Genomic DNA, 25598 nt, shown 5'->3' with positions numbered 1-25598 from the left:
AGTAAGGACAACAAATACCTAAGAGAATTTTTACCATAATTACTTCAAGAATTGTTCAGTGCACTTTTCTCCTAGTAAAATGCAATAAGGAAAATGTTCAAATAGAAAAATGTATGGAAACTCCCATCGAAGGCAGGGTGAAGAATGTAGACAAAAGCACTCACTTGTACTTTGATCTCTCATTTGTCCATCCTTTAGATAAAATACTTGCTCCCTTTTGAACCTAGAAACTGTAAACAAGTCTCCATATAAGGAAAAGGGTCATTTAACTTTTTAACTTTTAATATGTGACTAAAGCCAACCAGTTCAGACTTGAAGCAAATGCATGTGTGTTGTCACAAGCTTCTAACATTTCAACTTTATTCCTGAAATTCCATCTTGTCAAACCAAAACTGTTCTGATAGCAAAGATTATTCTGAAAGGCGGGTCAAAAGGGAAAAAAGAAATTATGGAAGAAGATGCAATGTTTAGCTGAAGTTAGCAAGAGTGTGAAATAAGGATCATTGGAGGGAGAAGGTTAAAAAAACTCCATGGTGATTTCTTTTCAAGTACTCTTATGACATGTATCCTGGCTGTAAACAATCTTAGACTAAACTTATTGCTTAGTCGTGGTAAAATATAGTAGACAATTTTGTATGTCGACTTTCCTCTATTATAGATCTTTCAAGCTTTTGATGAATATTTCAACAGTCTTAATGCAAACAAGTCTTTTAATTTTCCTTAGAATTTTGGAACTATGTATAGACTGATCTAGAGAGATGTTATCTTGGCAAACAAGCCAAGATTCTGATGTAAAAAGACTTTTTAACTTCATTAAAAAGAAATTACAATTAATAAAAATAAGCTCAGCATTCACAGTAGGTATTGCTGAGGATTGGGGAGTGTGATAGGAAAGGGGTACTTTGACTCTAATGCTATGCTTTTTTTTTAATTTTTAAAAATTTATTAGAGAGAGAGGAAGAGGCAGAGAGAGAGAAAGAGAGAGTGGGCACGCCAGGGCCTCCAGCTACTGCAAATGAACTCCAGATGCATGTGATACCTTGTGCATCTGGCTTACGTGGGTCCTGGGGAGTCGAACCAGGATCCTTTGCCTTTACAGGCAAACACCTTAACCACTAAGCCATCTTTCCAGCCCCCATTTTAAAAAATTTATTTATTTATTTATTTATTTATTTATTTATTTATTTACTCGAGAGAAAGAGACAGAGAGAATGAAAGAGAGAGAGGTTATTTTTGTTTTTAAACAGTAATGCACAGTCTTTATAATTCAGGCAAACTAAAAGTTTTCCTTAATCATTCTGTAACCTAATGGTGTTAACAACTCATGGGATAAAGGAGTGAGGAGCCAAAATTCTCATTAGCATTAATATGGCAGGTAATAAATGCATGGATTATTTGACTAAACATGCATAATTATTTAGATTTTTTTTTACTACAAATGCTTACATAGTCTTTTCTCATTTTTCTGACTTTGTGATTCTTGTGTAATTCTCCTTTTCCCTGGCTTTATCCAATTCTCTTGCTACCTTTATACCATCCTCTTCCCATACCATTGAAGAAAGGTAAAAATGCACAACGGCATGCCATTGTAGCTCACAGGCCACAGTCACAGTTTGGGGGGCTGCCAAAGTATTCTTAGCATTTTCAGATGAGTTGTCAGCATTGAAGAATTGGACAACCATCACAAAATTCTAGGTTCTGGCAACAGAAGGGTTTAGGATCACATGCACACCACACCCAGTCGCAGGGCTATGTCTCCTGTCCTCAGAGCCTTGACCACACCCATGCCTCCCGGAGCAGGACTGGCCCTGCCAGGCCCCTGACAGCATTACAGTATACAGGAAAGTAACGACGCGATGGATCCTAACAATGAGTGCAATATCAAGCCAGTCAGGTTTTAACAAAGTAGGGATAGAAATGCTTCTCTGAAAATGAGTAAGTCAGACTCAGACAATATTTGCATGTTTTCTCTCGTTTTTTGGAAAAGGGGATTATGAAGGTAGTAAGGGGACCACTAGAGAAGAGGAAGGTGATGACAGGAAGGACGAGAAGATGGGGGTGGATATGATCAAGACGTATGTACAAAAATGTCACAATGAATCATTTTATGAAATGAATATGTGCGAATAAAAGAATGGAAGTTACTTCCATATGTTAAATATACAAACAAAAGGAGTCTCTACTGAAAGAGCTAACTTAACAAGAAGCCAGCAGGAAGTAGAAAAGAACAGGAGGAAAAGGTAATAAATTGGTTATGTAAGAATAAAAAGAGTAACTCTTCCTAAAATGTAATTACATACTAAATAAAAACATTTTTTCTATTTCTAATCCACTGCATTATGTTGTCTTATTGACTCTGAGGATATTTAAATTCCTCTCTCTACTTAGAAGCATATGAAGAGTCAGCTCCCTCACCCCCCCTCCCCCACCCCTGTCATGTTTCTAAACCCCAGTGGTGCAGTAAACAGAAACACTGTTCAGACCTTCATGAACCCCTCACTTCCCTCCTCTTCCTGCTCTGAGCAGCAGTCTGCAAAGATAAGGGCAGCTGCTGTAAAAATTCCTATGAACTCACCAATTCCAAGCTTCTTTCTTTTCACAGGGCCTCTTTCTGGCAGAATGCCCACACTGAGAGCTCAGACTTTTCTGTGCTAAGATGGTTCTGTTCATTTTACAAGGTCACGGACCTTCAGTTACAGCTGCAAACACTCAGAACAGATATCCAACCCCAGCTTGACCCCTGTGGGAGGGAGCATGCGGCCTGTTTAAGACTGCAGTCAAGCCTGGCATGATGGTGCACGCCTTTAATTCCAGCACTGGGAAGGCAGAGGTAGGAGGATATCATGAGTTCAAGGCCAGCCTGGGACAACAGACTCCAGATCAGCCTGGGCTAGAGCAAGACTCTACCTCAAAAAAAACAAACAACAACAACAAAAAGACTGAAGCCAAGTTTAGCCCAGGAGGCATCTACTGCCCGTGCAAACTACAGGAGCTGGTCACAGCTACAAGGTGATGCCTAAAAGCTCCTGATTTTATGGGAAAAGAAAGGGAGACACCCCCATCAACTATTTGCATCCTCAGGACTGATCACAGTTTGGGGCCTAGATGATGTCTTTCAGTTAATGTTTATTTGCTGAATAGAGGATGTGAACCTACTTTCTCGAGAAAAGCAAACCCTTGCATTACGTAGGCCCATCCTCTTGTCGTATTGCTACCCTCCACTGCCCCACAGGACCTCATGTATTTAGTTTCATCAGGAAGGTTGTGAGGTAAGTAAGTTTTTTTTTTTGTTTTTTTTTTTTTGTTTTTTTTTTTTACACTATCTCCAGTTTACAGAAGGGAAAATAGAACTTGAGAACTTAGTGTGACTTTTCAAGGTCAAAGAATGTGCACGGAGTGCCATGTTTACTGCACTTTCCTTTAGGACACCATAAACTAAAACTAGGAGTTATGAAATTGTAACACTTTATAGAGAAAAGCACAGTATCCAAGACAGATGTTCTGCAACAAAGGCTATATACTTAGGGAAATCAACCCATAAGAGAAATTAAGATTTTTTAAACATTTTATATAGAAATATTTTACAAAGATTTTACAACATAGCAAATCATTATGTCATACTCAGAAAGATGAAGAAACAGATTAAACCTCAAGGACAAAGAAAGTGCTCATAGCAACGTATTACAGTCTCCATGAAAGTGCATAAAAAGTTAAGGCATGTATCATGTTGGTACTGGCATGTTACAAAATGACTTATAAAATGGTTTTTAAAAATATACACAAACTTTCTTCTTTTATTCTTTTCAAAGGTATTTGAAAGGGAAACACTTGTGACTATTTTTGCCCTAGAACAATGTAGAGATAACCAACACCTAGGCATAAGAAAGTCAGAGTCAAAATGTTCTAGTCAATCAAATGATGTCTAAAACAAAAACTTTCCAATGCTTTCAAGTGTGGGCTCTTTCTACATGTAACTTGCCAAGTGGAAGCGATATGCTTAGATAGATATTATGATGCCCATGACTTCAGTTAAATGAGGCTCTCTCATGTTTATGTGTAGCTGTTAGCTTCTAGCTTCTATGACCAACTACTGACACATGTAAAGTCCTTACCCATTAACTGCATTATACAGCTACAGCTGTTTCTACCAGCAGCCTACAACAGCCACTTTAGGAAGAGCTACATAGGTTTAGTACAAGACTTTCCCTATCTGATAATAAAAATGCAAAGGCACTTCCTAAAGTTAAACCATAAACCTTACTAGAGAATTCTAGTTATACTTTTCATTCTCCACATGTATTATGTCCCTTAATTCAGTGGGATAAAATAAGGATAATACTGGTTATAAAACTGTGATCTTCATATATGGAGACAATATATAACTGAGAAAAAGTATAACTGATACAAAAAAAGGTAAATTGCCAGCCATGAACAAGAGTGAGTTTTAGGGCAAACCGATTTATAAGAATTCTAGCAGAGGGAATAAATATCTGCTAAGGAGTAACTTAACTCACTACTTTCTGTGAATTTTTTTTTTATCTGCTAGTAAGAAAAGGGAAATTCAGTTTTACCACTGGATTTTTCTCCACACTTACGCTGACTTTTTCTTTCTCTCTTTCTTCCATGCCTAACTGTAAGGGAAAATAACTAGTTCATCTCTGCTGACTTAGATTTTCTTAACAGCTCTCAGCCCTCAAGGCCCAGCTTTGGTAAAACCAGAGAACCTGCCAGGCATGTATTGATATTCTGAAATACAAAGTAAGCACTCTAAGAGTAAGTGTGCTTTACACCATGTAGTAACTGGGTGACAGCTACACCATCTTACACCACTGATGTGTTAGGCTGATGTTCCTCTGGAACTTCTTTTTCATCAAGACCACAAACAAGGAGTTGGCTGCCCAGGGTTTTCTGAGCAAACCGGAAATACATGATATGTCCCATTGCTACAAAGGAGACTGAAATCAGTACAAGCAAGCCAAAGGCTTCAGGATTCGGAGCCAGGATGACCATGATGAAGTGCAGAAGATCGAGAAGGTAGTTCATGGAGTTCTGTACGCCGTTGATAATGCCTCGTTCAGATTCAATCACGTTTTCTTGCAGCAGCTGTGTCACAGTTAAATCAAAGGCCCAAAGACCTAAATAACAACATGTTATTTCAAAGGTTGTATTTTTTAATTTATAATTTTAACTTAGTCACACATTTCAGACTATTCAGATATGTCTTGATATGTGCAAAATAAACACTGTAGCTTTATTTATTTATTATTTATTTTGGTTTTACAAGGTAGGGTCTTGCTCTAGCCCAAACTGACCTGGAATTCACTATGTAGTCTCAGGCTGGCCCCAGACTCACAGCGATCCTCCTACCTTGGCCTCCCTCCTGAGTGCTGGGATTAAAGGTATGTGCCACCACACCCAGCTACTGTAGCTTTATTACCTTCCTATTACCATTATACTGAAAGCACTAACCATACCTTGCCTTACAGAGTCCCTTCTCATTAGTAAACACTGGCCAATTCGTGGCTTCAAGAAATGATTTTATACTCAATAGACAAAACCAATCCACCAATTTCTTAGTTCTGTTTTTCTGACTATTCATATTACAAAAGCAACATACTAAAATCAGGGACACAGATCCTATAAATGTTAACATTTTTAAAGTTTAAAATGACCTAATGAACTGCCAGGGCTGAAGAGTAAAGACACTTTAAGCCATTATATTACTGCCTGAGGAATATAGCCCTTACAATAAAGCTGTCTTGCTTGAATATTAATGTCTTTGATAAATTAATGAACTGCTTTGTGTCACAAGATAAATACAGTTTCATTTCAATAATGGATTCCTTCAGAGATTATTCATCAGGGTTCTATTAATGATTACTTCAATCTTGCTTTGTCACTCTTTACATTATGTTTCCTCCAGAGCTATAAAATCCATTTGTGTGGCCAAGCATGCAATAAATACCCATCAGTGAGAGAAGGCCTTTGAAGGATATACTTTTATGTTGTCCAATGGAAATATTCTCTAAATTATAGTTCCTTTGATAGTGTTATTCCAATATAAAAGCTACAAATTACTATATGGCAGGATAATTATTGTAACTAATGCATTTTAAAGGTTAAATGACATAAAAAGAGTAATACTTAAGGGCTGGTGGTGAAGCTCAGTGCTAAAGCACTTGCATAGCATGCAGTTGGTCCTCCCTCATTTGATCCCTAGTGCCCTTCCCACCCTACGCATGGCAGAGTGTGTGCACACAAATACTTAAGATATGTATTTAATGGGCTAAGGATGTGGCTCAGAATTAGTCTTCAGCCAACATGCATAAGGCCCTAAATTCAATCCCCAGCACACACATAGAAAGAAGGGAGGGAGGAAATTTGGAAAAAATTCAAGCTGTAAACATGTTTAAATTTACATACATACATAAGCATATATATGAATAAAATTTTTAAAATTTATTTGTTAAGAGTCAGAGAGAGAGAGAGAGAATGGGCATGCCAGGGCCTCCAGCCACTGCAAACAAACTCCAGACATGTGCACTCCCTTGTACATCTGGCTAACGTGGGTTCTGCGGAATTGAACCTGGGTCCTTTGGTTTTGCAGGAAAATGTTTTAACCGCTAAGCCATCCCTCCATCCCATAAATAGATATTTTTTTAACAACAAAAAATAAAAATCTCAGGCTGGAGAGATGGCTTAACAGTTAAGGTGCTTAACCTCAAAGCCTAAGGACAAGGTTCAATCCCCAGGACCCATGTAAGCCAGATGCACATGGTAGCGCATGAGTCTGGAGCTTGTTTGTAGTGGCTAAAGGTCCTGGTCCTGGTCCATCTCTCTAATAAAACAATAAATACATACATAAATAAATAAAAATACAAAAAGAAAATGAAAAAATCATGTTGAAATACTGGATTTGATACATCAATAGTGGATTTTGCTTACATTAACATCTAAGAAATATTTCAGATAATTTACTAGTGAATTCTCTGTTGCGAATTTTCAAAAAATATTCTGTTGTGCTGGAGAGATGGTTCAGCAGTTAAAGGTGCTTGCTTGCAGAGCCTGACATCTTGGGTACAATTCCTGAATACCCATGTAAAGTCAGATGCACAAAGTGGTGCATATATTTGGAGTTCATTTACAGTGGCAGGAGACCCTAGCGTGCCTATATTTTCTCTATCTACTTTTGTTTCTCTCAAATAAATAAAAATATTTTTAAAAGATGCTGTAAATTCATCGGTGTGCAGAAGGTGCTTACCTATTCTAGCAGCAATGACACCTGCAAAGAGCAGGCTGACGGAGATGATGGGCACGGATTTGGTACTCATCTCTTGGACAGTATGAACAATATTAGACCCGTTTGACGTGTTCGTCTCAGTTGTAAAAATGGTTTCAGGTATCTTGGTCGTTGGAGACACTAGCTCTCCCTGCATAAACCTAGAACGGGTATCTTCAAATGGAGAAACAGACAAGTCCAAGGGGCTTCCGGGCATGAACACGGAGATCACACACAGGATCAAACAGGAAAGCTGTGCCCATCCTGAGAAGAGACCAGTCCGGATGAGGCCACATTTTCGGCGTAGCCAAGTAAAAGCTACGGTTCCCATTATTCCAGTGATAGCTGACGCTCCCATCAAAATGCTGAGGAGGGAGCCACTCAGCCCCTGAGTGTAGGCGTACCCTGTGGTGATGCAGTCAAAGCCCAAAACGGTCATGTAGAGGAAAGCCAGGGCCATGCCAGCCAGAAACACGGGCTGATTGTAGTAGGAGACCCATCCATCCCGGAAGGTGCGGAAGGGCTCAGCCATCTGGGAGGCACAAGTGGGCTCTTGTTCACGCTCAAGCTCACAGATGTTGGGGTCTTTCTCACTCATTAAATGAGACCCCTCCAGAGATTTTGGCTCAGTATCTGCTGATAAGAGATATTGTTAGTGGATAGGGCGTGGAAAGAAACAGGCAATTTATTTGTGTTTTCTTACTCCTCTCCTCTAAGGTCCTGATTAGTTGCTGCATTATAATAGACATTTTCTTTTACTAATAATGTAAGAATTGCAATGAAGGAATAATGTCCAAATAGCACGTTTGTTTTAAAAATTACCATTGATCTCTTTTTTCCTTTTATTAGTAATTATTAGTAATTATACTTTCATTGAAGCAAGCAGGAAAACTCGTCAATAAAATATAGAAATTGCCCAGAAAAATACAATATCTTATTTTCTAGGTAGGTCCCTATTAAGACCAATTTCCCCTTCTCTTGTGAAAGGCCTGTCTTTTATTCTTACACATTCCACTGTCCAGCAAGTGGCCACTCCCCTCTTCAGTAACACTAAGAAATTCTCTTGTTTTCTGTTTTCTTACTGTCGTCCCATCTCTCTGACTCCATTTGCTCAGTCATCCTTCAACTAATTGGTCCTCTATGCCTTCTGCTCACATCAAGAAAGGGGCCAGAAGTCCCATCTCAACCCCTCCAGGTTCCTTCCAGTGTATCCAGACTCCAACAGTCTGGTTTTGCCAAGGGAATAGAGTCAAATCTCATCTGGGCCTTCTCCTGAAACAAAACCTGACATAAATCAAGAATAGCTTTGGACTTTCACCAGTGTTGAAGGACTGACCACCAGGATGAAGGGCTGGTGTTTTCAGTTTACCTTTCTGTAAGTTCAGCTGTTTCAATTCAGATTCTTCTACTTTAAGAGTGGCTTTGACAGCCAGAGCAGGGGTTTTCTGGTAAACTTTCCACAGCAGGAAGTATTCCACACCCATCGACACCAAATTCCATCCCGAAATGAAACCACAGCCAATGACTGGGGAGCCAAATGTCATAATCTGGCCAACAGCCATGGGGGCCAAAATGTTGGTTAACTGGTCAATCCTTCGAATGGTAGCATTCATATCTGCAGAGGCAGGTGGAAGACCCAGGTAAGTGAGAAGTAAACTATCAAAGAGTACGTGCATTATATAATATAAACCTGCAAACTAAAGCATCAGTTTCTAAAATGTCAGTTTCTAAAAGCATACAGAGCAAATAATTTGCTAGAAAAACATTTGTTTGATTCAAGTCACACTATGTTTGCCTCAAAACTTGTGATTCCCTTGAAATTACAGAGATTAATTTAACGCACAAATATCTTTTCTTTCAACAATCTTTATTGTCTACTATAAGGTAGGTACCATTCTCAATACTATAAAGAAAACAAGTAAAATCTTGTTATATCTGAAAATGTTCTCATTGTATGAAATATAACAAATCAACAAGAAAATATATGTAACATATATATGTAAACAAGCATACAAAGACTATAAATAAACATCTGGCATGTGAAATGTAGAAAAAGCAATCCCATATAGCTGGGTGTGGTGTGGAGTGACTGAGGAAGGAGGACTGCTGTGCTTTGAGATCAGCCTGGGCCACAGAGCAAGCGTTAGGACGCAGTGGGTTAGAGAGAGAAAAATCCTGTGCATATTTAAAGATAGAGTTAGGAAGATTTGCTAACCTGTGGATATGCCAGAAAGGAGGGATCAAGTATGATGCTAACAATTTTTGGTGCTGCTATTTTTGGTTTTGTTTTTACTTTTCCTGAGTTACTATTTAGTGAGAAACAGAAGACTTCAGAAGAAGCAAATTTGGCATGAAAGTACCAGAATTCAATTTTTGAGACTAAGTTTGATAAACATACTGACAGGCTAAAGGCTGCCTAAGGCAGAAAAGACACTAAAGGACATGAAGTTGAGTTTAGGAAAGAAGTAAGAGTGTTTACACTTCAGGGGTTATCAGCTGGTTAATTTTCAAAGTGATGAGCCTAGAGGGGAACACAAGGGTGTATGTATAGGCAACCAGCTGAGGACCAAGTGCTGAGTCTCCCAGTGCTTACATGTCAGAAGAGCAAGGAGGAAATGAGCAAAAGTGGTGCCCTAGGAATCAAGATGTGACTGTGTTTCAAATGGGAGAGAAAATCAACCCTCCTAGTGCCGGTGGCAGATAAAGAAAGATGCACCCTAGGAAGAAATACTTCACTAGCCACATGAAGGATTCTGAAGATCTTCAGTACAGCAGAGCAGAAGGGGTAAATGCTTAGTTATAGTTGGTTTAAAAACCTGGTGTCAACTCCAGGAGGCACCATTTGCATTATCTTTTCAGTAGGTCACCACCCCTAGAACATAATGTGAAAACAGTCTCTTGGTCTTATGGACAGCAAGGTCCTGACAAAGGAAAGGAACTGGGAATGCGCATCTCTTTTTGACAAGTTTTGCTGAAAAGAGTGAAAAAGAAACAGGATATCAAAGAAGGAAGCATGGTATATAAGGGATTTTTAAGAATAAAATCAGGGGCTAAGGAAATGGCTCAGTGGTTAAAAGTGTTTACTTACAAAGCATGCCAGCCCTGGTTCAATTCCCTAGCACCTACATAAAGCTGGATGCAAAAATGGCACATACATCTGGTGTTCTTTATATATATATATGTATATAAACAACTTAGAGCATATTAATATGCTGACTGGGATGAAATAGCAGATGAGATAGGATGGATCTGAATCTACTATGTGAGGGGAAGAGAATTTTTAGCTAAGAGTACAAATATTCATCAGTGGTAATAAGAGGGCCAGGTGTAGAGCTCCATGTATGGGCAGGACAAGCGAAGTGGTGGCAGAAGAACAGAGTGTTTCTCCTCTCATTTCTTCAACTGTACCAGTAAAATAAAAATCAAGGTTGCTAGTGAAACTTGGAAGGGGTAGCAGGTCCCGAGGGTGCTAGGAAACAGGAGGAAATGTGAAGCAGTCCTCGGGAATAGTAGGAGGGGTCAGGGAGCAGCAGAAGTCCTATCAACTGGTGGCATGAAAGGACCAGCTGAAACCCATGCTCCTGAAATTTAAGTGAGGACACTGAGCTAGGCCATGTGTTTTCCTATAGTCAGGTACTACTGTGGAGAGTTAGATTTAAGCAGTGTTACTGAATGACAGTGACAAAAGGGGAAGGAGTGAGTGAGCTAAGGAAACGTGAGCATATCACCGTTACTGCCTGACCTTGGAGCTTAAGCTGGGTAAGAAAGAGAGACAAGAAAGGGGACATAAACAGTGAAAGGGGAGTGGATTTCATGATTTGTAGGTGCCAGCCAGGTTTCAGGGGTTTTGTTGCTGGGGTAGTGAAGGAAGGAACTGGAATGGTAGAAAATGATGGGTCAAGACACAGGTGCCAAGGATTGAGATGACGACAGGGGAGGATCTCCTGGTGATTACAAGGTCTATCTAGAGTTTGGCCCTGGGAATGTCTAGTTGTATAAAAGCTGAGGACATGAAGAATACAGGAAAAGAAGTTAAGAAAATGACCTACTTTGTCATTCTCTATCTCATAGAGCAGAATGAGAATTAGTGAGATAAGTCTTCAACAATCATTTGGGTTACCAAGGGAAAATCAATATGTGACTAAAAGCACATTAGTGGAAAACTGCCTTTATTCCTCCCGTAATGCTTTCTAGTCTTCAAATACTTTCTGATTAGTCCTAGGAGTGGGTCATAGTCATAAGATAATGGGAGAACTTTGACATTTTTTACCTTTCACTTGAAAGGCAAAGGCAGCCTTCATTACTCTCACACGTGACTGTCTTTGCAGAGGCCCCTCTAATTTCCATCTGTCCCGCTAATAAGTTTCAGATGTATATGCCAATGCAGACGTGTGGAATTGATCCAATTATCTCAATGACTTGCAGCCAAAGAAGCAAGTTACTGCAGAAATAGCAGCTGGATCTTAAAGCTCCATTTCAACAAAAGAGTTTCAGTTAAAATTATTGGTTCCTCTTTGACCACCTGAGGGAGAACTCAGTCCTCATCCAGCTTCACTAGACCACAAATCTCCATATTTTATGAAATTTAGGAAAGTAATGATGTTGGGATGTTATCAGAATTGTAGTGTCAGAAAACAGCTTTCATTTTTCTGTAGCAAAGGGAATTAAGTGATTTTTAAAAGACTTGATCATTTTACTGGTAAGAGGCTAGAAAAGAATAATCTTTCAAATGTGCAAATATATAATGTTTGTAAATTTATTTATTCTTATATCAACATGCAATCACATGTTTACCTGATTCTGATTTAACTATGTGGCTACAGCTGTGGCACAGAGCTTGCCATCAAATAATCTCTTTTATGATAACAAGCATATTATACCTTGTAGAAGAATAATTTTTCAAAGAGGATTTACTGAATAAACAGGAAGCTACAGGTTATGCGGGATTAATTTTAAAGCAATGGGACTCAAGTGTGATGTTTATGAGCCACACTTGAACAAAGCTAACCATCAGACTCTGATTTAGAATAGTCAGCAATAAACCCTTCTGACATTAGCCACAAAGGAAATAGGGAAGGAAAAAAGGCAATTGATAAATTAAAAAGCCCAAAGAAAGAAAATTAATTTCAAGTAGGTTGGATAAACATGGTGCAAGAAAATGTTTTAATAAGATACTAAATCAAGAACCTGAAATGTGCCTAATTTATTTAATAGATTTGCTAATAACATGGATGCAAAAGCAATTTCTTTTCTAAAGCTTTCTAAAAGTTTCTCTATTCTCTACCCCAATGATACAGCCACTGTTAAAAATGTCTCTGAAATCAAGACTGCTAGGACAAGGAAACAGGAAGAACCAGCATCCAGTTTATAGTCTCCACTCTTCGTTTTCATTCCCCTTCTCCAGCTGCACACACACAAATAATGAAGGTACCAGTGGAGTCTGCTTCCTGGGTTTCTAACAACCTTTGCCAGCAACCTCAAACTCAGTATGCATAAGAAAAAATTATTCCTGAGTGGAGCAGGTGTGTCTGTGTGTCCAGTATCCTCAGGAACCCAAGGCAGTACAGAAGCCCCTTGCCCCTGCCAAAAATGCTACTTTTCTTCTGTGTTCTATGTTTTCCTCTAACTGCCCCCTTTTCTCTGTTCTCATTTCACTCTGCTTATGGCAGAAATGGCACCTAGTACTCATGGCTAGACATCTGCTGGCCCTCTGAAAGTTTCTGCATCCTGTTTTGAAACTTGGTTTTTAATTAACACAAGTGCTGAGGTTGAAATCCCAGGAAAGAAAGCATGTAGATTTGCCTTCACTAATCCACTAACCTGCAATTCAGGCTGGATAGGAGAGAGCAGCACTTACTAACTTGGGGCAGATAAGAGTTCAACAGAGAACTCACTTCCCTTCTTAAACTTGAAAAACCCCACAGCACTAGAGAATGATTATTCTCCATGCAATAATCCATAATGTAAAGAGCAGCAAGACAGGTGTGGTGAGACACACCTTTAATCCCAGCACTCAGAGGCAGAGGTAGGAGGATGGCCGTGAGTTCAAGGCCAGCTAGGAGCTACATAGTGAGTTCTAGGTCAAACTGGATTATAGTGAGACCCAACCTCAGAAAGAAAACAAAAAAAAAGGAAAAAGAGCAACTAAGAAGTAAATGTCTTTTTTATTGTTCTGAGGTGTCATTTCATAGATCCCACACAAAGTTTTGTGGGACCTCTGTATTTATCATTTATGTATATGTAAAAGTCTCCCTTTATATCATTTGAGTTTTAAAACATGGGCATATTTCACATGTTAAAAGTAGTATGGTAAAAAGAGAGAGTAAACAAATAAAGGACGAAGCCTTGCCGTCTTTCCAAACATGACAAAAAGGGCCATGGAATTACTCCCAGTATAATAATCACTGAAAAACTCCAAGAAGAATTTCCTTCAAAGCAGATTCCATCTACACACACCCACTACCCTCTAAAACCACAGGGAGATTTCTATCTGAATTGTAATGTTGCTACAACAACGTGATGATTTAGCCAATTTTTTATCTTCTAGACCTTCCACAGACTTTGTTCTCTTTCAATGACCATCTCCTTCCTATCTTTAAGAGAAAAAAAAAAAAAAAGCACCACAAGATCTAGCTAAACAAAGCTGCTCACTAACCCTAGCACATAATCTTGCCTTCTGTCCTAGGTAAGCTTCTTAAGTCATCAAGCATGGTTTTTTTTGTCTGTCAGAATTGTTGGGTAATGTGTTTGTGATATTCGCTATCTTAATGACCAACAGAGTCAATTCCGCTGATATGACCAGGAGTTAGGTGTATCCTTCCTCCTTCCTCCTTTATCCTTTGTGTCTGTGTCTAGATGGGGGAGGGGACAAATATCAAGAAAGGGTATTCTGAGCCCAAGAAGTACTGATGGAAGAGGACTTGGCTTGGTGCCTTGTAAGCCCCTGTAGTCTGTCATTAGCCATTTGTATGTGTTTTCAATAAACAAAGATTGCAAGTCTCTTAAAAGCTGTACTTCTGTGTGGGGGAGAGGGAACAGCAGAGGATAACTGGATAGGAATATGACCAATATGCATTGTTTATATAGTAAAGCCCACAATTAAAAACTGTATTCTGCCCTGTACTCGTTTTTTAATTTTTAAATTTTTATTTCTTTATTTGAGAGAGAGAGAGAATGGGCTCGTCAGGGCCTCCAGCCACTGCAAACGAATTCCAGACACATGCTGCCTCTTATGCACCTGGCTTATGTAGGTCCTGGAGAATCAAACCAGGATCCTTTCGCTTTGTAGATAAATGTCTTAACCACTAAACCATCTCTCCAGCCCCTGTCCTGTACTGTTTTTAGTCTTTTAGCAGCAATTATGTTACATCCTATTTATAATTTGAAAAAAATATAATTTTAAAGCATAAGGACCTAACTTCTAGAATCCCACTACAATTGTGTTGCTTCCATTTAGTATAGAAAAAGATAATGTGATCCTTAAAGTACAAGTGACAATATCCACAGTTTTGACTGGTAAAATGCCATGCCCAATCTCCATCACTGTAAACGAAATGCAAAAATAACAGGATTTTAACCAAGACAGGAAAAGTTCAGACGAGCTATTCTTTGACTTGCTAGGTTTTCAAAAAAAGTAGTTAATTAGCTATAAATTAGCTTCATAACAAGTGAGTCATGGCACTAAAGGTGATGATAAGGTAAAACAATAGCTCTGTGCTTTCAATTTCTTGTTCTTAAGACATACCCAGAACAGCAAAAAGGTGCCTAGCCTTTTTATGAGCACTATTTAAAGTGGAACCTAACATATTCACTTAGTCGAAAAAGTCAACCAAATTACCTGCTAATTTGCTTCTGTCTTCTCCTGCAACAACAACAATCCAGTCCCTCTGGATTGTGATCGCTGTGGCAGTACTGGCTAGATTTGCAATGTTTGCAATAGTGATGATCAGGATGTAGCAGGAAGTCTAAGAAGTTACAGGAAAAACTCAAGTTAACTTGTCAGTGTACCACAGTGATCTAATACTTCGCCATGCTAGCTAGTTTAAAATGGTCTTTCGTAACAAAATAATTAATCACTTTAATTTCAATTCATATATGAAAAACATTTTACTTTGAACACATGAAATTACTGTGAAGACAAATTAAAGTATGTCATGTATCATCTGTAGTATGTATAATACAAAATATAATCATATAATCATAACCCTTATTTATATACATAATTATTAGAAAACACTAATCTACTGGTATACTAATCTACTGGTATTTTTTTCAACATTTATCCTACAAACATGTACATGAAAAAGACACAAAAGGAGACTCAAAAAGACCAGTGTTGAAGTTAGAGTTTTATTTCCAGTCACATGACAAGGGGTATTCAGCCATTATGTTACTGGCAAAATGAAGGAAACAGATTTGACAATTACTAGTGTCTTATCTGGTTTTGAAACTGCACAGTATTAACCCCAATTTACACAGGATAAGTCAAAAGTAATGCTGAGCAAGAGAAGGAAGAGATAGACTAGAGGTGGAGGTGACTATAAGCAAGGTATATGATATACTTCAATGAAAATACCTTTATGAAACCTATCACTATGTACAATAAATATATACCAATAAAAATAAAAGTCATTCATTTATAGTTTAAAAGTGGGAGACACCAAGTCCATTGTTTCTTACTGTGGTCCATCCTTTCCCATAAGACTATCATGAAACTACACTGTGAAAACTCATATAGTTGATATCTCCAAGAGAAATACCTATTGTTGGTAGAACACAATTATGATTGATTACTTATGGATAAAATTTCTGACACAGCATGAGCAATTTTCAGAATAAGGCAGAATAAAGCTGAAAACTGACAACTAAATTATTCAATAACCACTGAGAAATATCATACATGACAAAATGTAAACTTAAACAAGAGTTAATGAGTACCTGTTATATGTAAAACAACAACAAAAAAACTATAGTGGATATTATATAGGATATAGAAATCAACATTAAAAGTTCACATTTGATGAGAAGAAAGGACACACCCTAGAGTTAAAGAATTGACAATTGCCGGGCTTGGTGGTGCACACCTTTAATCCCAGCACTTGGGAGGCAGAGGTAGGAAGATCCTTGTGAGTTCAAGCCCACCCTGAGACTACATAGTGAATTCCAGGTCATCCTGGGCTAGAGTGAAACCCTACCTCACACAACAAAGCAAAAAAAAAAAAAAATTGACAATTATCATACACTCAATTTTGTGACAAAGAATCCTGTGGAGGCTGAAGTTGTAGCTCAGTGGTGCAGCACATGCTTAGCATGTGCAAGGCCCTCTGTTCAATTCCCAGGAACCTGAAAATGAACAAGGAAAGATCCCTGTGGAGAACTTACAAGGACCCATCCATGGTACATGGTGAGAAGCTCGTGTTTATGTAAGAAAACCATCATCAGGATGAGTCCACAGAGGATGACTGAAACATTCTGCACCACCAGTGCTGTCCGGGCCACTGTACACAGGAAGAAAGAAAGAGTTCACTATGCCAACATATCTTGGCCAAGCTGCTTTCATCTCCATGCTTCTTCTGCTACATTGATGCACATGCATAATTACTATAAGAAATAAGAAAACCTTCCAACCACCAATCCTGCCTCATCTAGTCCCAATGTGCATCAGACCAGTGAAATCTTCAAACAAAATTAAGTTGTCACAGCTTCTTCTTGTTGTTAGTTGAAGTCTTTTGTGATAACTATGTTTTCATTTAATTTATCTTCTTGAAAGCTTACTGTCATAAACAAAACCATTAAATAGATAAGATCTATCTCCCAGCCCTTTGTTGCCTAAGTGAAATCCTGAACACGTAGGATGTTAGGGAGGAATCTGTGTAATCCACAACCTCCTATGTGGTAGGCTGGCATGAAGAAGATGTTAAGGACAAATAGGGAAATGTGATCAACAATGAAGCAATAGTAAATTGCTTCTGACACAGTTTGCTATATGCCCTTGCTGTGAAATTCCAAGCTACACCTTCCATCACAGAATATGCCAACTCCCTCAGAAAGAGGCATTCTATACATAAAGTGCCAGAGGAAGGTCAGGTGAGGACCTTGTAGTCTTTTCTTCTCACTAGGTAGATGAACAGGATACTTAAGTCTCTTAGGCCCTTGTCTAGAGTATGAAAAAAAATGGCATATACCTTCTTTCCTTATGGAATTATAATAATACTCAAATAAAATATTTATGAAAGTACTTTGAAACGTGTAAGGTATAATTACAGCTCTTGTCAGGCAGGAGAGTGAAGCTCATCATGGCTTGTAAGGTCATATGAAAGGCTTAAGACAAAACACAAAATGCTCCTGAAAGCAGTCTGAAAAAAAACCTCAACATATAACTCATTGATTAATTCACCTATGCATGAATATAATCATATGAGCAAAAAATTGAAATGCCAATTGAATGAGGCTATTCTCTTTCCCAAGTCCACAGATTAAATGTAAGAAGGACATGAGAACAGATTAGTAAAGCCACATCAGTGCTATAATAGAAGTTCTAACAAAGCTTTAAAGAGCACAGAGTAATAAATGGTAAATTCACGTGACAGATGTCAGGAAAGGCTCTTCACAAAGAGTGACATATAAGTTTATTATAAAAAGATATAGGAGATTCTTCTTACTCTAACCCAGCATTGCAGTGCTCAACAATTACAAGGTTCTAGAATCTTATGGCTTAGATTCCTATTTCCCTAGGTATAATGCCATAAATAATTAGGCCTTTTCTTTTGGCTATATGTGCTCTGGTCCTCTCATTCTCCAACAGAAGACTGTTCCTGAAGATCATTTTGCTAGCAGCACCAAGTCCTTGAACTTGAGATTCCTGTTGCTCTCTATCTAGGAGCAGTCATTCATTCCAAACTGAAAGGCACAATTAACACCTCTCTTCTCAGCAGCGAAGGCAGGGGCTGCTCTTGGCTTTATCAACTGAGCAACTCAAGGAAGTTTAACTCCAAATGGTTGTCCACATTGTTCTTATACTCTAAATAACTAAACTGATCAGTCACTTTCCCTTGTGTATAAAACAGGATAATATGCCTTAATGTTGTAGAAGGGCAATCTACTATCATTTCTTCCTTTTCTCTTAAGCAAGTAGTATTGACATGTCTGTGATCGAGGCTCAGCTTTTCTCCTCTGAATCAATATTTAGTTTTCAATTCCCTTACACATACCTTTATTTGAAACACAACAAATATCCCAGAGGATAGATGTTAACGCTGTCCTGAGAACATCACACTAGAGGCCTCCAGTACAATTTGTGATTAGCAAGGAAGTCAGAGTTAAGCAAACTTTTAATGTTTAACATGATTCTCAGAAATTTGGCTTTAGTGTTAATCATTAACCTTTGAAACTTACAAACTGCCAAAAAGACAAAAAATCTATTAGGTCAATGTTCCAGTAACCCAACCCATGCAGCAGGATCCTGAATCCAGAGGTACTGCTACCAAGACCCTACCCCTCAACTGAGATTCACAGAGTCACAGTGTTAAGTCACGGTGATTTCTCTCTTAGTCTCATGTTCCTTCTGTTGCCAAGGAACACAGAGGCTTAATTATGTTACAACACTCACCTTTAAGTCTGGCATTCTTATCCACCCAGTCACCAATGCTGGCTCCCAGGACCAGAACAGACCCTGCCACCACCAGCCCATAGACTGCAGTCAGAAGGAGGCTGTTTCCATAGAGTTCCACCAGAAACACCGACACTGCAAAGTGCCACATACGATCTCCCTTAAATGAGAAAAAAAAAAAAATGTTTTAATGAGATATTTTTAGTTTCTAGTTCATTTTATTCAGGAAGTTGTATTCTTATCAAAAAAGGTGCTTTCTGACTACATCAGGAGATCTTCAATGCCAATCATTACTCTATGGACTCAATACTGGTCAGATGCTAAAACTGTCCATCCCAGTACAATGAAAAACATTAGAGTCCAATTTCTAAGTAATCAGAGCTGCATTTTATTCGTGAAATATTTTCTTATCATTCTTTTCAAAAAATGCAGTTCTAGGGCTTTGTTTCTTCTTTTCTTTTTATTAGGCAGGGTCTCACTCTAGCCCAGTCTGACCTCAAATTCATGGCAATCTTCCTACCTCAGCTAGGATTAAAACCATGTGCCACCAAGCCCAGCTAAAATGAAGTTTCCAGATCTAAGCTACCCAGGCATGGGATTTGTCCATCTTGACTTGAAATGTATAATGCAACGTGCTCTTGAGCTAGAACAAAATGACAGTATAGTTTGTAAACTTTGGTCCACCCTGAATCTCAAGGAAAAGCCAGCTTCTCAATCTATAACATGACAGGAATGGGCTATATGGTGCCTGAGGTTTCTGTCACCACTAACATTCCAACGTATGTGTCCTGCTTCACAACTAAATTTCAAAGCCATGAAACAACACAGCAATCCCAAAGATAATCAATTAGGGCAACTTCTGATACCACATGACCAAAGATATTGAAATAAATGTGTAAGTGGTTAACAGTTTAATATAGATAGGTTTTAAAAGGAGAGGAAAAAGTGGTTTTGTTTTTTTTTTTTCCAGAGGGGGTGGAAGGATTGTAAGAGCCACAGTTGAGACATCATGCCCAGAGGCATTGCCTCTCTCCAATAAATAACTGCTGTTCCCACAATGCACAACCCACAGTTCCCATGGGGATGACCCCGTCTCCAATGAGGTGGGTTCCTTTGGAAAAGGGGGAGAAATGAGGGAAGGGGTAGTACCAACATGTGTTGTTTCCATACTAAGTATATCCATAACTAATAAAAAAATAAATTAAAAATATTTTTACCTATCTCAAGAGAATATAGAGAGTTTGGGAATTTATTGTCAAAAAATGTACTTTGAAATAAGTCAGCAAGTTAATGTATAAGAAATCTAGAATTGATATTATTATGGGATTTTAAGCTCCAGCCCTGGCATCAAGAATTAATATGAACAAAGACAACAATCCGTCATAACCTTCGCTAAAATTCCCATGCTGAGTTCCTTTCAGATTTAGCCCTTCATGGAAGAACCAAACTTGGTCAATATCCTCATGATAAATTTCATGTGCTAGAGGAATATTGTGATGCTGGCAGGTAAAATGATGTGAAAATGTTAATAGAGCCAAGACAACAATCTTAAATACGCAAAATTACACAGATGCATGCCAATGATAATTTGCAATAAACTTCATGTGGACCATGAACACCACGTAGTTCTCAGTTAGGGCTCCAGGGATCCTTTGTCAATGCCGGTAGCTATTTTGAGTTATCCTAACTTCAGAGAGCTTGAGGAGGGAATGCTACTGCATCTATAATGCCCAAGACAATCCACAAGGAGGAATTTCCTGACCCAACACATCAATAGAGCAGTTAGAGAAATATTAGTGGAAAAGATTATGAACAAAATTTTGAAATACAATTTAAAATTAACATAATATTTGAACTTTGGAAAATTCATTAGAAATTTCTCTACTTATCTCAGTTTCCAAAGTTTGGGGGTTTTTTGGGTGTGTTTTGTTTTGTTGGTTTTTTTGTTTTGTTTTGTTTTTTTGAGGCAGGTTCTCACTCTAGCCAAGACTGAGCTGGAATTCACCATGTAGTCTCAGGGTGGCCTCAAACTCATGGTAATCTACCTACCTCTGCCTCCCAAGTGCTGGGATTAGAGACATGCGCCACCACACCCGGCCAAAATTTGGGTTTTAAGAGGCAGTAAAATCTATGTCTACAAAAATCCCAAGAATTGGGTAAGGTGTAAGTAAATATTGACAAAATGCCTACCCATTCCTTCCCTGCTTCTATTTTCTGCCTGCCATGTGCTCTCACCATAACTTGACAATTTGTTTACATGCCTATCTACCCAGGTTGGATGTGATGATAAATAACCACTCATTAACCCACTTAGTAAGTGCCTATGGAGTGGTTTATGCCATGTGCCCAATGCTGTGCTGGCACTGGAGACTCAGCAGAATTTTTTTTTTTTTTTTTTTTGAAGTAAGGTCTCATTCTAGCCCAGGCTATCTGGAATTCACTGGGTAGTCTCAGGGTGAACTCATGGCGATCCTCCTACCTCTGCCTCCCAAGTGCTGGGATTAAAAGCATGTGCCACCACACCTGGCTCAGTCTGTGCTCTTATATAGCTTGCATTCCAGTGCCCAGAGACCAAATATAAACCTAGCATGGCATAGGTCAGGTGGTGGTAAGTGTTGTGTTGTGTTGAAGAATAACATAGGAGGAGACTGGAGGGTGGCATTCTGTATGCAGTGGTGACAAAGGGCTGTAGCAGAGAAGAGAGGTGAGGGCTTAAAGAATGCAGGCCTTGGCTTGGGAGATGGCTCAATGGTTAAAGGCACTTGCTTGCAAGGCTCCAGGACCAGGTTCAATTCCTCAGTACCCACGAAAGCCAGATACACAATGTGATGAATATGGCAGGAATTTATTTGCAGTGGCAAGAGGCCCTGGCATGATTCATTATGATTCAGTCCCTCTCTCCCTCCCCCCCCCCTCTCTCTCTTTCTCTTTCTCTCTTATAACTAAATAATAAAAATATTTAAAAATTAAAGACAAATACAGACTTCTTAGAGTTACATGGAGACATCCCACAGGATACAAACATAAAATACATACAACTGGCTCTTGCTTCACATTGCCTAACACTGCTATATTAAAGTCTTTAACAAAAACATCACTTATTATACTATTTTGTATTCCAATGGTACAGAGTGAAATGTCTGGACCCATTGGCAAATAGAAATGCAATTAGACATAAAAAGCAGTCAGGTCCACAAAGCCTAAGCTTCTACTCTATTATTCCTAAATTCAGTATGTAGAAAGTCAAGATTTGACAGTATTGGCAAGAGAGTAGATAGGCAAGCATATGTGTATGCATGAAGACTTATCTTTGTTGCAATAAATTCAGAGTGCCACACAAGAGACAAAGCACAAAAGAATGCTGGTGCCTTGAGTTAGAACGTTCCGCTTTTGCACTCCTTTGCAGTGAAAAGAAGTAAAATCCTACCAAACTATATATGGTTACGCTTGTTCCTTTAACCCAACTTTCTTGCAAAGGCTCCCAGTGTTCAACTTATAAGGTCAGAACAAGCATTATCGCCTTTCTTGTGGAACTTTCTTCAAAAATCCTTGACAAAATTCCTTTTCAAGGAAAGAGAAATACTTCTGGAACCACAGCTCCACTCATGCTTCTGGAAACCTTGCCCCCCACCCACCTAATCTATTAGCCAAATGTCTCATGAACCATACAGTCAGTCAGCATTTAGAAATAAGGCACCTTGGTTCTCTAGGAGATGGGGCCAGACACTAATATTTCAGACACCAGTTCCATTACTAGTTATTGGTTGTTAGTTATTACCGAATTAAGACAAATTCTTGGTTTAGATTTTTACAGGGTTGTTTCACTAGCTTTTTTTTTTTTTTTTCATTTTTTTCACTCATTGGCTGAAACAAATGCACCAATTCTACTTTGTTTACATGTATTTGCAGTCATTCCTCTGCAAGCATCTGGGAAGATAACAGCTTACTGTTCCACAATGTCATCCGGGAACTGCTATTTCTTACATTTACACTTTAAAAAAAAATGATTATCAAGCAGAGAGAGATAGAGAGAAGAGAAACATGCACCAGGTCCTCCAGGTGCTGCAAACAAACTTCAGACGCATGCACCACTTTGTGCATCTGGCTTTAAGTGGGTACTGGGGAAGTGAACCCAGGTCATTAGGCTTTGCAGGCAAGTGCCTTAACTGCTGAGCCATCTCTGCAGCCCCTGAACTGCTACTTCTTAGAGAGCCAGTATCCTAGCCAAATAATTTCCCACGGGCCTAGGGTATAGATTTCCTCATATAATGGTTTCCATTCATGTCTTAAGGATGAGCCAATAGGATTTTCCATTGAAAAAGAAATTAAATATATTAAATCCATTTTAAAAGAACTTAAAATATATTCTCAATATTATTTCTCCTTTACAGTTGTTTTAAATTAAGCATCATATATTATAAATGCTCACAATATACTTAAACATATAGCTTTTAAGCAATAAGAACAATTATTTAACTTTGGAGGTTCAAATCATTATTCATTAAACACATATCCAGCACCCTTCTGGGATTATTTTGCAAGGAGCTGATGAAGGAACCCAGGACGATGGATACACAGGGGTTCTTCTGAAACTACATAGGAAGTCGGAGGTAGAGTTGTGAATCTGTTGCTGATTTTCACTGGGTCATGGTTTTCAAGACAATTTGAGCTGCCTACTATTATATAACTACAGATGACTTTAAAGACCAGAGTTTTGATACTGGGGTCATATATATTTAAATTAACTGTGAAATACTACTATTGACCTAATATGCTAGTTATTCCACCATTCTATATATTCCATAATGGAACCAATTTTTAAAAATTTTTTAATATTTTGTCTATTTTTATCTATTTACTTAAGAGCAACAGACAAAGAGAGAAGAGGCAGAGAGAGAGAGAGAGAGAATGGGCGCACCAGGGCCTCCAGCCACTGCAAACAAACTCCAGATGCGTGCATCCCCTTGTGCATCTGGCTAATGTGGGTCCTGGGGAATCGAGCCTTGAACCAGGGTCCTTAGACTTCACAGGCTAGCACTTAACTGCTAAGCCATTTCTCCAGTCCCCAACGGTACCAATTTTTAAAAATATTTTTATTTATTTATTTGCAAGCAGAGATAGAGGAAATGGGCACACCAGAGTCTCGAGCTGCTGAAAACCCACATGTACGCACCACTTTGTTGCTCTGGCTTTACATGGGTACTGGGGAATTGAACTCTGGTTGTTAGGCTCTACAGGCAAGCACCTTAACCACTGAGCCATCTCTCCAGCCTCCAAATTTGAACAGAAAGAAAAAAACAGAGAAATATCTTAAATTTGAAAGAACAGAAGATATATTGAAGTATCTTTCCAGTCTTAGTATCAGATATTACAATTTCTTCAAGCCTAGTAATGCAATAAACAATGCAGGTTTTCCTGATCTTGATAATCCTATCATTGGACAGTTGGCAATCTACACCGAGTATGAGAACTTGGTAATTAAATAGCACTTAATTACACCCATGGGAAGCATGTTTGATAAGAACAGCTTTTTCATTAAAGCCATGTGTCTTAAAATGATTTCTTTCCCAATTTCATGACAAAACTGGAAGTTGGCTTAAGACAACTGGCTTGAATAGAAGTAAACAAGAAATTGTGCAACTGTATTGTAAGAATTTGTGTACACTCTCGCTTACCCAAGTGGAGAGCGAGTGGCTCAGGTAGAGAAGGAACCTTGCAGATGTCATATATCTCGTACAGGATCCTGCAAAGGTGCATAGGGAGGAAGAGACAGTGCATAGTCAGTGATGTGACTGAGCTCAGGTTAGCATGCTTATCCATTCGTTTTCGTTTCGAATATGATTATGTGTGACATCATGAATCTTTTATCAATTCACATACTAACAAATGCATTCCGTTGACTTAATACCATTCACTTGAATTCAGCATGGCCTCTTGGCCAACAACCGCCAAACTTCACACACAGTGAAGAAACTCTGGTTACAACATTCTTTAACTTTGGTCACCCCCTCCCCCTCCACGGAATTCCAAACTGCCCAGATGTGCAAACTGTTCCTCCTGTCGTGCGTTTCTCTCCTTTAACCTGCACGGAAGCAGCAGCCAAGCTTCAAGGAGATGCTAGTCTCGCCAATCCCACCTGAGTCTCACTGGACCCAACTCACCGCAGCATCCTCCCTGGCGGTTCTGAGCTCTGGCGCTGGTCATGACAGCCCTCCCTGCTGGTCCCCACGCCCGTGACCGCGGCTGTCGCTGCTCTAGCCGGGAGTTTGTTCTTCACAGGAGTGCAAGGAACGAGAGATAGCACCGCGAGCACACAGCAGCCTTGTGCAAAAAGATCCCCCAAAGTCAACGATGGCCAAAAATAAAATAAAAATAAAAATCAAACAAAAGTGGGCAGCACCCCGGGGTCCTCTTTCTGTCTTCTTTCCAAACTTAGCTAACACTGTAGCTGAAGTTGGAAAGGCAAAGCCTTATGGAAGCGGGTGGGAGGCTCCACAGGCCGCGGGAGCCCCAGAGCCTGCTCTCGCCGCCGCCGCCGCCGAGGCCGTGGGTCCGGCCGGACACTTATACCGCCCGGGGGCGGAGCTCGCCGGCCGCGCGGGGCCGCCCCCTCCCGGCGGGGCTCCGGCATCCTCGGCCCGCTGGGCCCCGCGCGCCCGCGAGGAGTCGCCCGTCCGCCGTGCGGGCTCGAGCCGCCGCGGGACGCTCCGG

General features: G+C 39.3%; 1 protein-coding gene across 2 annotated transcripts; it reads right to left on the bottom strand.

Moving 5' to 3' along the window:
- Positions 1 to 3448: 3448 nt before the first annotated feature.
- Slc40a1 (solute carrier family 40 member 1) lies at positions 3449 to 25434 on the bottom strand. 2 transcript variants are annotated; one of them, XM_045147544.1, is made up of 8 exons: positions 25049 to 25434; positions 24563 to 24630; positions 18888 to 19047; positions 16661 to 16776; positions 15117 to 15243; positions 8649 to 8894; positions 7262 to 7915; positions 3449 to 5135 (listed from the first exon to the last, which is right to left on the bottom strand). In XM_045147544.1, exons 1-8 carry the CDS (start codon positions 25089 to 25091, stop codon positions 4822 to 4824), a joined length of 1728 nt encoding a protein of 575 aa, XP_045003479.1. In that variant the 5' UTR covers positions 25092 to 25434; the 3' UTR covers positions 3449 to 4821. The 2 variants fall into 2 exon arrangements, with proteins under 2 accessions (XP_045003479.1, XP_004660321.2); XM_004660264.3 differs by having other exon boundaries at positions 7262 to 7912.
- Between the last annotated feature and the right edge of the window lie 164 nt (positions 25435 to 25598).

The sequence above is a fragment of the Jaculus jaculus genome, chromosome 4, assembly GCF_020740685.1.
Source record: "Jaculus jaculus isolate mJacJac1 chromosome 4, mJacJac1.mat.Y.cur, whole genome shotgun sequence".
Classification (NCBI taxonomy): domain Eukaryota; kingdom Metazoa; phylum Chordata; class Mammalia; order Rodentia; family Dipodidae; genus Jaculus; species Jaculus jaculus.
The sequence above is the reverse complement of the archived record's forward strand: the minus strand, read 5'-3'. Positions and strand labels throughout refer to the sequence as shown.

Bases quoted from the DNA above. Each gene is read 5' to 3' on its own strand.
- Slc40a1 (XM_045147544.1), bottom strand. From the start codon at position 25,091: ATGACCAGCGCCAGAGCTCAGAACCGCCAGGGAGGATGCTGCG. The intron at 24,631-25,048 runs GTGAGTTGGGTC...GCACCTTTGCAG, and splicing joins CCGCCAGGGAGGATGCTGCG to GATCCTGTACGAGATATATG. The intron at 5,136-7,261 runs GTAAGCACCTTC...GTTGTTATTTAG, and splicing joins TGTCATTGCTGCTAGAATAG to GTCTTTGGGCCTTTGATTTA.